Source organism: Hermetia illucens, chromosome 3, assembly GCF_905115235.1.
Source record: "Hermetia illucens chromosome 3, iHerIll2.2.curated.20191125, whole genome shotgun sequence".
NCBI lineage: Eukaryota > Metazoa > Arthropoda > Insecta > Diptera > Stratiomyidae > Hermetia > Hermetia illucens.
Window position 1 is genome coordinate 11,462,893 of NC_051851.1, and position 12,743 is coordinate 11,475,635.

The 12,743-nt window shown below is 46.6% G+C and overlaps 1 protein-coding gene across 1 annotated transcript in view; it reads right to left on the bottom strand.

Annotated features, from left to right (window-relative positions):
- Window positions 1–4,138: 4,138 nt before the first annotated feature.
- LOC119650616 overlaps window positions 4,139–12,743 on the bottom strand; it is a 403,920-nt gene continuing 395,315 nt past the window's right edge. Inside the window, 4 exon segments of the mRNA XM_038053499.1 lie at window positions 4,139–4,834; window positions 4,836–7,300; window positions 7,417–7,576; window positions 7,643–7,759. Of these exon segments, the coding sequence (XP_037909427.1) occupies window positions 4,247–4,834; window positions 4,836–7,300; window positions 7,417–7,576; window positions 7,643–7,759 (3,330 nt within the window). The 3' untranslated portion in view covers window positions 4,139–4,246.

The window sequence follows — 12,743 nt, forward strand, 5'->3', positions numbered from 1 at the left end:
AAAGCTGCACGGCCTCAAGGGGGTTGGTCTCTAGTATGAGGAATCTGAATGTCTTGGGCACCTTCAATTTCAATTAAAACCCTGACCACCGGGCTATTCATTTTCTCCACGTGCAACATCGAAGGACGAGTTGCTGGTTTCCAGCCATCGATATCATGAGGAAGATTGCTAAGAATAAAGAGACCGGTACTGTCGATGAGCGGAACGAACAGGATCTTGTCAAATACACGTGATTGCCGAGAAATCCAATAAAAAACGTCTGTGAAACCAGAAGAAAACGAAACCTACCGTCTTCAAGGGCAATTGATCTCAGGACAAGGTCAAAAATGAAAACAAGAGAGCAGTGTATGCAAGGCTCGGAAACCAAATAGCAACGACCGGCCCGTGTAGCACACACCGTGGAGCAGTGGCCAGGAGTCACTTACGGCGGGCATTGGCGGATATTAATTTCGGTAGCGGCAATCTGACGTCGGATATGTGGAGCAGCGTTGAGGCCAGGCGCCCAGAAATAGTTATCGGGTACCTTCTTTGACTCCTCCCGAGATTGTATTGTATACGAGAAGATTACTTGGAGACCGCGTGTTTGCCGAAGATTCGCATGGATGAAGACAAGCTCATCCAATCCCTGCATCCCCTACGCCAGCAGAGCATTCTGAGGGTAAATCCCAGGGAAATATATATGTGCATTCAAAATGTACCCCAGCAAATCTGTTGGCCTTCCTGCTAGAGGAAGATATCAACGTCACATTGTTAAAGGAGCCGTGAAGCTATCACGGCTCCAAGTTCCAAAGTAAATATTACAATTTCCAGCTTCCTTGTTGCAGGAAATATCCCCTTGGACATGCACGCATCGAATCACTCAGCGATCCGATCTGAATTTTAACACGAGCTTAAAGGCCTTATTAGATATGATGTCTAGACCCGAAGCTTCACTGACGCCTATACTACCGCAGATCTCCAGCAGCTCGTCTCTGGTGACTGCCGGAATTCCGCCACATTCAGAGATTTCTGAAAGGTGTCGATGTTTCTCTCTTGCTGGGGGAAAACTCTTGGGTAATTATCAATATGAGGGTAGGGCATGTTCTATGCGGAGATGCGTGGTATCTGAATCAAAGAATATTGCCTGGCAATCGCACCTTATCTTCCTTCCGTTTAGCTACTGGTTGTCTCGGTAAGGTGGTACTACGTATGAACGCGTCTTCATAAAGTAAACAAGCACTTTAATTTCGTTAGTATCAAATGCATCAAAAAGGCTCTAACTAGAATAGGTTTGGAGGGGTGCCTTACGCAATGGGTATATCCATGTCCAGCCAGGGTAATTCAGTCTCATCTGGGAGGTAACCACTTGAGAACTTGAGGTACGCCCCAAGATGGCGCCATCTAACCGGTGCCTGGTAGTTTCGATTTTGGTAGTTCATGGCATCAAAGCGGCGGAGCGGCCACTGATACCTATCTACCTATAGCGTCGCCATCGATGACTTGCGAGGCGACAACGCTTCATAAGCCTCTTCAGCGCAATAGACCACCAAGTGGCGCATCCAATGTTGCCGAAGAAGAATGACCACGACTGCCGCCTGGCTTGCATCCAGGGGGTGCCCAACATCTTCATATCAAATAATTGCATATTTCAATTAATTTCGTTAACAGACATCGAATCAGTTTGTATCCCGTCAGAATGTCGAATGATAACGATATCCCGAATAGCAAGGACGACGAATACGATGACGCGTCAAACAAGCCTCTCATTAGAGATAATAGGCTCACAAACGGTACATCTTCGCCCTAGTTTATGGCTATCTCGCCAGTACATCTGCAGCCTTTCTGGAGGAGCCGAGGTATGGTTTGCGCGAATTGAATCTACCTCCAATAATCCCAAAATTCGATCAGGTACCAACACATTCGACCACGTCGTCTCATTTTTCGGTGATGCAGAGTTTGGTAAGTACGAGTATCTCAACCGGAGATATTAACGCGCTTGATCGACTCTGCCGAGCAGCCATTGCACAAACTGTTCAACGAACTCCAACTTGGAAACAGCTAACCACCCCAGCTCCTACTCAGCATGAGAACATTAGCCGGATCCGTGGTTACCAATAACGTCATTTTCTCGCCAGCTATCGTCCACAATTGGCAAGTAGTGAAATCGACGAACTGGCTTCATTGGCTCAGCGAACTCGTTTGTGACTGCCCGCCCACCGCGGCACTCAGCACCTCATCAATGGCTACCACCGCCACAGCTTAGCCCCCACGGTCGAAACTCTGGCCGAGGGTATAGCAGTAATCCGGATCCCGAATGACTAACTAATCTAATCACTGGGAAGCACGGAGAAAACCGAAGTCAAGGGCGCCCCACATCACAAGATCTCGGATGCGACCACGCAACAGGTCGGCAAAGTACAACACAAATGGCGACAAATTTTGTTGGTTCTTTCGCATCTACGTTCCGGTTCCTGTACTCTTTCCTGGAATCCCTCTAGAGAAGCAATTCGTCGACCTTACCTTGCCAAATGGCTTGGCCTCGATATAGGGGCATCATGAGTCCGCGATTCACTTGGTCGCGGAAATGACCAATGGGAAAGAAACTTTCGTTTTCGATTTCTGGTCCACGAATCTCTCTCTTCTGTGCTAGAACCCAAATTTTAAAAAATACACGTCTTGCGGCTCCATGCAGGATAGAGGCATCAGACGTTACCTTTACCCTGAAAGGGGGAGCAGGGTCACCGAAGTGGTGTTGTTTGCTCCCTTATGCCTTAAAACCAGCCAATCTTGAAATGCCCTGGATATGCGCGTAGACGACCGCCGCAAGCCTAAAAGCTGGCGTCTGAAAAACTGTGGAATGCCAATGTGTGTGTAGAAGCCAAGCCTGGAATGGCCAATCGGTTGAGATGATTATTAATAAAAACCTAAGTTTAGAGCATTTTAATAAAGTTGTGTAACTAAAAATAAAAAATCCAAAACCATTTCGACCTTGATTAAAATTTTTTATTGCAATCAAAAGCAGTTGCAACAAAGGTTCGAGCCTTTTAGCGCTTCAAACCTCTGCGAAACCGTCATACCTGCCAAACGTTGATAGCGGTGGGGTGAGGACCCTGGCAGAAAGCGCAAGAAGAGGGGTCTGCTGATGCCAACGTAGTTCACCTCAAACTATGCTCCTCCGCCGATGTGCTAGTTGAAGCTCTTGCCGGTGCTGCGAAGGGCGCAGCCTATCTACCTTTGTTTGCTTGGATAGCCTCATCGAAGCCGAAGGTTCCGAAACTTGTACTAAACTGTAATAGTTCCTGCAATGTAGGGGCCTCCATTGGAAATCCCGCCATTCTCGATGCAAACTTAACTACGATGATTACGACCGATAATGCGTCCTGGTCAACCGTAAGCTCCATGATTCGCAAAGCGCGAAGTGTACCTTGCACTGCATCGATCACTACCAATAATGCCTGAGACGAATCCTCTCTCACCGCCCCGACGTTGAGGAATCACGTAAGGTGAATGTCTTCCACACTTTCTAGTAGTCCCTAGTGTACAGACCATCAACCAGGAGCAGTGTCGGCACTTATCGCTGACGCAACTCACGTAGATAAGTGTCATGAACGAATATATCCTTAAACGCTAGTCAATTATGCAGTCTGCCGCTAAAGGGAGGAATCGTCAGCGGATCAAATTTGATATCCTGTCGACCAGACGTGTTTGGGGTTGCCGCTTTGGGAAGCCTTCGGTGCTCGGTGAAGCGTAACTCACAGCAGCGTATACTACGGTTCAACTGAGCCCAGGAACTCCTCGTGAGCCTCCATCGCATGGTTCGCTTTAAATGAGAGTATCGTATGCGCCCCCCCCCCCCCCTCCCCTTGTCCTGAGCAGCAACCGTGGCGCCGAAGCTGTCTTAAAACGATTTCGCTCTACCCGCTTCAAGCGAAAATCACTGAAAGGAGAGTGCTGAGGCGCCATCATCGGGCCGATCACTCCTATTCAGTCGAAGTCGGCCGCAGCCCAAACCGCGATGGTTTACGGAAGCGGAAGTTCTTTAGCGCAAAAGACCACCAAGCGGCGCACCCAATGCTGCTGACGACGAGCTCAGGGTAGCTCAGGACTAATTCCCAAATAACCGCGCAGCAACTGCGAAGAGTCGAAATAAGACCAAGAATTTTGAAGGAAGTTCTTTATTTTTCACATTTATTTTATAATATAAACTCATTACATGGAATTCTTATGAAATAACTGTAAAGAAAGAAAAAATAATTGTTGCTTCGCTTTAGTTTCTGAGATAAAAACGCTCCGTCAACAACGACTCATACAAGAGATCATCAGCATAGCCATCCTCATATAGCTCCACCAAGGGAATTTCACCTTCATAGTCCACAATTTTAATGAAAATTTGGCGATCTACGACCAATTCTGAAAATTTCCTTTGAATATCAGAAACCCTCCATCTAGGATTAGGTTTTAAGCCTGCTAACTTCACAGGCAAATTACGCAAAGGAACTTTAATGAGATCACTTGGGCACACTCGAACCCTCTTGGCCGGGACCCATTCTGCATTGAAGAAATCAACAAACACTACATCTACTGTATTTTCATCAGGATTATAGGATCGTATCATGGCACGATACCACATCTTATCCTCGCTAAACATGGCTAGGCATGGTGTGTTGGGCTCAAATGATTTTATTTTGGGGGCGAGAGCTGCTGCTATTTGGATATCCTTGGATAGTTCCACGATGAGCTTCTTGTGTTCCGGAATAAGGGGATAGACTGCAATCAGGGTGCAATCAATCATGTATGTCACTTCACCGGTGAATGTTTTTAAATCTTCCGGAAGGACTTGCAGTTGGAATGGTTCAAAACTGGCGTTTTTTTCCTTTTGTGAGTTTGGTGGAGGTGGACATATCTTTTGTGTCCAATGAAGAGGGGGTCGTATCAGCTGCAGCTTGATCGATTAATGCCATGTTTTCGTCTTCATCAATATCCTTTACAAGTCCTTCACCATCACTTTCGTCGCTTGCATTGTCATTAGCCACGTGACGACAATAAATTGGTTTATATGTGCTTTCAGCCTCGCGACCATCATAATCCGAGTTATCGTCCGAAAAGTTACGTCCTAGTGTTTTAAGATTGTCCAAGTCAATCTTCTCAAATAGCTCCTGATAGTTATCCACATCTAATTCAATGCCATCTCGAGAATTTTTCGAAGCAGGTTTCTCCTCTAATATAGCCTCAATAATAATATCCTCATCATCGGATTTCTCGTCGACTTCTTCGTGTTTTTTATCCAATTCGTCATCTTCAGTTGTTTCTTTGGAACGTTGCTTCTCGAGTCTGGCAGCACGTGCTTTACGTGCAGTACGTTTTCCAACAGCCATCACCGCATCAAGAAATGGAGAGCCAATAGGCGTCTGGCGTGACTTACAGGCGAATCCAGACTCAATTAGCAGCTCCGCTATGTCAATAGGGCCACATTTCATAGAGCAAAGCTTGATTTCCTCGCTTTGCTGATTCGGTGAGACCCTCACAGCGCATTGCTTATTAACAATGTTAGCGTAGAGAAAGTCAAGATCGGTTAAAGAGAACTTTGCCTTCCCTCCACTTGGGATAATGCCGTCTAATCGGTACTTTGTCACCTGAATCGGAATTTGCGTCAGAACAACCTGCTTCCGTAGGTCTTTCACCGAACACTCTTGAACGTTCCCATAGTCCACAAATTGGACACTCACCCTGCGATCAGGTTTCGTTTCTAATATTACCGCTCGATAAAACTTTCCGTCGATATTGTACTGGGCTAGGCATGGCTGACCAACATACCAGAACGAGTCCGTCGTGGGCTTTGTCGATTTCACTACTTTGTTCACTACAATGCTGATATTGTCGAACACTTGCTTCTTCGCGGCGTCGTATAGGTAAATAACTCCATCGTTATCCACGAATGTAGGGATCCCCATGAACACGGTTTTAGTATTTTCCTTAGCTGGTAACCAAGTGACGAATTCCTCTCCTTCATCGGTATCTATAACCGCCTCCTCTTGGGATATATCAAAATCCGTGTCATGTTTCAAAATTGTGATTTGTCCAGTTTCCTTTAGAGTTCGATCCACGGTTGTATTTAAATTTTTCAGCCATTCATTGAAGGACTCACCGCCTTCGGGGACGTCAGTGTTGAGAGCGTTTTTCTCAGTGATGGGAGCGAATTTTTCAACGAGGTGCACCAATCCACTGTTGCTTAGATACTTGTTAATGTTCACCCATTTATAAACAGTCGGAGCCAACGGATCAGTACATTCTTGCTTCAGTCCCCATAAAATAACTGGGATAGAGTCCCCCTGGCACTCTCCTTGGATAGAAGCCGCCAGGTTCTCAAATTTCGTGGTTATCAGTTTGAATTCGTCTATTGAGGAACCTGACCAAGTGCTCAACCCTCCCGTGGGTTGAATACAGGCCAAAAAGCATTTAATGGCTCCATCACATACTCTATTGTAGACACCTGGGATAGGTGCGACTTGCTCACTGGGAATATCTTGGAATGTTTTACCATGATCTCGGAGAAAAACGGTATACTTGGGGCTACCGTTGTCTCCTTCTATAATTTCTGTGATGACAGCTCGATACCATTGAAGAGAGCTATCTTTTTTTAGTCGTAACTTGGCAAGACAATAGTTCCCTATTTTCCATTTCGATTCAGCCCCCAGGTCATCGTCATCAATAACATTCTCGTAAGGTTTTGCCGGTGCCACTTCATCCTTACTCCTGGACAATTGTATCTCTTCATGGAACTTGCTTATAGCCACTTGATTTTCCACCTTAGTCAGATAGAACTCCCCAGGGGAAACTATGTGACAAATTTTCACTTTTGATCGAACCTTACCTGCAGGTTTTTTCACATCATTGATTTGCATTTCCATCAAATTGATCTCATTGAGGATGTCATCGTCCACCTTCGCCAAGTCGTTCAACTTCGGATACTCCACATATTGCGATTCTGGCCCGGTCGAGTTGGCGTGTTTATATTTGACCAGGAGAGCGTTCACATTGACATCCAAGTCCTTCTTGATGATATACAGACACACCTGATGCAAGAAGTTTTGTGTACGATGAACGATAATTTGAAGGACTGGATTTTGGATGATTCGTTTAAATTCAGCTATTGCGCTTGGAGTCCATGCGTAACCAAATTTTTGATGAGGTTCGATGTCGGTGAGAGAGCATTGGAATGCACATTCGTTTATTGATAGGAATTTAGGTTGAAGGGTTCGAAGCTGGGTGTACGGAACTGTTTGAGATTGAGCTTTGTCTACCAGCCAAACGGTGCAGTTTGCTGAAAAGACAGATTAAATCACATTTCAGATAAAAAAACCCTTTAAATTTGCATCAACATGGAGAGGAAATGGATTCGACAATAAAAACGCAATTACGATTGCAGATCCTTCTTACCCTTTGACGAAATTTTCGTTATTTTTGCACGATGCCAACGTTCATCTAGGTAAACAGCACAAGGCGTGTTCACGAGCGGCGTGAAAAGCTTTTGCTGCGGTTGCTGATAATCCTTATTGAGTTCTTCGTAGAGGTTGTCCATAACGCCATTGTGGTCATACTGCATAGTTGGATAGGTAGCAACGTTAGCTAAATCAGGCATAAATAATTGAACCAAAAAACTTACTTTAATTGCGTAAAAATCGTGGGGATCGTTGACATTAAGGACAATACCGCGGAAGGATTCACCTTCTTTGAACACACTTTTGTAGAATTTTTCAGTAGGCGGAGTCAGTAGAGATTTCTACAAAAAGGGAAAACATATTAGGCCGATTTTAATAGTGTTATCCAAAAAAAAACGAAAGAGTATATCAACATTGTCTAGTATCTGTGGCTTCTCAGCATCTGCCTTATTTCTCTTTGTCCCGTGACAGACGAAAAAAAGGATGCATTTATTTGCGTGCAGCATATTTCCGCTTCGCCTACTTATTTCCTTTCATCACCGTCATTATCCTCCTTTTAATTCCCTATATTCCGTCCTGGCATTCGCTCATTTTTAAAATATCAATTTTTCTTTACAAATCCCTAGCACTTCTTAACATCCCCCAAACACTAAAATTCATTTAAATATTTCGAGGTTAATATGTAAAGTCTGAACCGGATGCGACACACGCGCCATCTTTGCGGCGCAAGCAACTGCTGAAGCCACGCACTGAATCGGACACGATACACGCGCCATCTTTACGGCGCAAGCAACTACTTAAGCCACGCTCTGAACCGCCTTACGACGGAACAACGTTACGTCGCCGCCTCACTCCCAGCAAAACCGATGCAGCACGGGCCAGTCTGAGTACGACCACCGAAGAGCACGCACGCAATTCTTGTTCCGTCCGCCATTTTAGGACTGATAGATTCCATTCAAGACTTGTTAGAAATAAATTATTGTTGTTTGTTAAACGACCGCGCTTGCTTTTTTGAGAGAAGGACTCGAGCCAGGATAGCAGCTCACCCGTCATTGGCTATCCAAAGTGGTGACACCGACTCGTGTATAACAACAGCAATTCCTAGGCGTCGTCACACGAAACAAAAGAAGATACGGTGTTTCTTCCGTCGAGTCGATCGCTAACTGTCGTATGCCGAAATTTTGGAAGACTGCACCGCAACTATGGTTCCAGCAGATCGAGTCGATATTCAATGTCAATAAAATACGCTCCGATACTAATAAATATTATTTAGTCGTATCAATCCTCCATTCAGAAGTCATCCAGGAGATCGTGGATGTACTTCTCGCTCCGCCGACAAACGGAAAGCCTTACCGATTCAGCGGACCGCCAGCTGCACAAACTCCTCATGGCGCTAGAATTGGGCAATAAAAAGCCATCACAGTTCCTACAACAAATGCGGACGTACGAGGGGAATCACAGAAGACGCGCTTCGTGTAAAATGGCTAGACATGCTTCCCCCGAGTATTAGCAGACTCCTAAAAGTGCTAAAAGCCTCAAACCTGGAGGAACAGGGCACGCTCGTAGACGAGCTCATCGCGAAAGACCCGTCCGTTTCGGTCGTCAGCACGCCGCCGCCAGCATTTTCAATGAGATTTTCGTGCTCCGCTGAAACTGACCCAGTTTCTCGGGAGCTAGTCGCTCTTCGTGTCAGCATAGCACAACCCATCTCCCTCACGAGACAGAGCCTGCAGGTACGAATCGCATTTCCGGACGACCCACCACCGTATCGCGGGAGCTCTCGAAGCAAGGTACCAAGCCGCCAACGGACCCGTTCCAACACATTAGCCGCCAATCAGGACTGGTGCTAGTATCATCCCAAGTTTGGTCTTCACGCAAAGAAGTGCAACAAATCCTGCGCCTTCCCGTACTCCGATCAGGAAAACTAAAAGAACCACCTCTGTCTCACGCGGCAGAGTTTAGCACCGTGCTTCCACCCGAAAATCGCAGCCAACGCCTCACCAATTCACACCTTCGGCACGCACAATCTGACGCTCAGCCTGGGGTCACGCCGAACCTACCCCTGGCGGTTTGGATCACAGTCTGCTTATAGACGTCAAAGGGAAAAGGTTGGTTGACTAGCTAATTGGCATCACATCGAAGCAAAATTTGGTAGCCCCGACCGCCGTCCATAGTGTTTCCACCGTGTCTAAGGCCGTCACACCACTTGGCGAATTGGGTCTCCGTAACTCGACACTGATGAATGAGTTCAACGACATCTGCTCGCCGCACAGCACCACCATCTCTTTGTCCCATCTTCCCGTCAGGCATGAAATTCACGCCACGGGCCCTCCGGTTTTCGAGCAGGGCATCGTACGCTCCTCATCAAGCCAGCGGACCAGCCCTCTCCACCTCGTTCCGAAAACAGACGGTTCATGGCGACTAGAGACGCCTGAACTGCCCCGGACAAGTACCCACTACTATCGTCGAGGATCTCCTTCTGGAGATCAGAGGCAAAGTTTTCTCTGTCGTGGATCTGCATAAAGCATAAGCATAACGACCCCATTCGGTCTGTTAGAATTTATGAAACGCAGCTCAGTCTCTCCAGCGCGCAATGGACCATCCTCTGTGCGATTGCCCATTCGCATAATGCTACCTGGATGACATATTCACCGCCTCGGACAACGACGCGCAGCACCTCCAGCATCTGCGTCAACTCTTCGAGATGCTATGCAAAGCGAGGCTTCGCCTAAACCCCGACAAATGCGTTATCGGTATGAACCAGGTCGAACACTGCGACTAAACCGTTTCCGAAGAGGGAATTAAACCCCCGGCTCACAAGTCCTTGGCTGTCGAGATTTTTCCGAACCCTGAGAAAGCCCCCGAGCTTCGGGGTTTCCTCGGCATGTTCAATTTCTACCGTTCAATTCCTAAGGCAGCGGAAATTACGGCTCCACACAATGAGCTGCTAAACGGACTTCCACCCAAGCTTAAGAAGGCTCGTGTAATGTGGACAATGGAGGCAGAGACAGTATTCCATAGAAGCACAGCCGCAACGACCTTTTTCCTGGTACCAAATGCTCCGTTGACTTTAAAAACAGACGCTTCCAACACGGCCATCGGTGTGGCACTTGAACAGAAGTTTCCTCCGGGCACCTGGAAACCATTAGGTTTCTTTTCCAGGAAGTTATCAGACACCGGCAGGCGATACAGCGCGTACGACTGCGAGCTACTCGCCGTTTACATTGTAATTAAACACTTTTAACATTTAATCGAAGGCCGCCTTTTCACAGTCTACACGGATCATCGCCCTCTCATATAGGCAGCAACAACGTTTAGACAAGACTTCGCCACACCAAGCTTGCCAGTTGGACTTCATTTTGCAACACCAAGTCACACTGCGTTACATCAAGGGTGAGGACAACATCGTCGCTGACGCTCTTTCGCGCACCAGGAAGTCGCTAGAGCACAGACAGACGATGAGGAAATGCCTCACTTTTCCAACTCTATGTCCATAGACGTTCAGCGATTAATCATCGACGGCCACTCCATTATGTGTGACTTGTCAACAGGAAGTATCTGACCACATCTTCCCTTCTTACATAGAGATTTATCTGGAAGGGGATAAAAAAGGACGTCATACGATGGTCACAGCAATGCCCGCCCTGTCAGCGTGCCAAAGTACATCACCATAATCCTTCGGCCCCTGGAAAGTTTGTCGAGCCATACGTCCGCTTCGACCATCTTCACGTAGACCTCATTAAACTTCCATTGATGCAGGGATATCAATATTGCCTCACTATAATCGATAGATTTTCGAGGTGGTCAACGGCTACCCCAATACCCAACCGACAAGGTTCAACGATTGCCGAGGCTCTATACAGCCAATGGATCTGCTACTTCGACTCGCCACGGACTTTGACTTCAGATCAAATTTCAAAATTTGAGTCGTCGTTGTTCACTGAACTCACCAAACTCTTGGGCGCTAATCGAATGCGGACGACTCTATACCACCCGGAATCGAACGGCATGGTGGAGAGTTTCCATCGCACGCTAAAAACGGCACTAATGTATAATCCAGACGTGCCGTAGCCAGCGCTACTGCCAACGGTTCTTTTCGGGCTTCGAACGAACAGCGTTCAAGGAGTATTTACAAGCATCCCCAGGCGAAATGTTCTTCGGTACCACAGTCAGAGTACCGGGGGCACTTCTTTGCAACGCAGAATCACATCCTAGGTCGAAAGATGCGATTGAATGCAGGTCAATTTTGAAGACAGCCCTGGGTCATTGAAAAATTTCTTAGAGTTGGCGTTTCGACATGTGGAATCTAATTTCAGGCTTCTTGATCGATTTATTTTTCGGACAGGGAACATGATGCAACCCCGGGTAGGAGTTCGGACCTGTGCACAACTCAAGCGTTTGATATTTGGTTGAGGGCGAAAATCCTCCTTGAGAAGCGACCGTTGTCGAGCAGCCGGACCAAGGCTAAACTGCAAGAGTTTAGTGCATTGTATTGCTGATATAATAGCACCGGGAGTGCGCCTGTGACTATTCGCGGACCGACATCAAAGCAGCTTAGCTGGACTCTGTGGCATTTTTCTTGTAACCACTAAATTTATCCGCGTTTTGTAATGATAACCGCTAGTGAAGCTTGTGAAATGAAATTAACTTAAACTCTCAATTGGCGTACTTTTAAGAAAAAGGACAAACATTTTTCGGTATCTCATGAACATCTGAGACAAGAGAATCATCAATCAAGAGATCGTAGATCTTCCCTCTCGAAATCGGGGGAAAGCATACCGAGGTCCCCGAAGGAATTGCGGAAGCCATAGAGCCTGAAAGGGCAGGACCGTGCAGAGAAGTAGACCTGATGCCCACAGAAGAGGAAAAGTTAAACGACCTTAGCCTAGACCATGTTGAGCTCAAGTCCGATAGTGAAAAGTAAAAGCCATGTCGGAGGAGAATACTCCGACATTGGAGAAGAGCTCCAATCAAGTACTAACGGAGCCGATGGCCAAAACTAAAATAGCTTAGGTAAACCTCCAACATGCAAAAGCTACATCTATAGTAATTGCACGAACAAGTTCCAAGAATAACATTGGAATAGTGCTGGCTCGAGAAGCCTGTGTATGCCGGCGCCAGATCCGCGATCTGCAATGAAGAAAACCAAACGTCTGCATCATTTTAAAAAGAAACTTAAGATACATATGCCTTTCGAAGAGGTCCTAGCTGGAGATCTCGTAGTTGTCTAAGTCCTACTGGAAGCCGAGGAAAGAACTCTAGAGGCAGTCGTGATATCAGGATATTTCAAAGGATGCTCAAATGCTAAAAGACCCTCTGATGGAG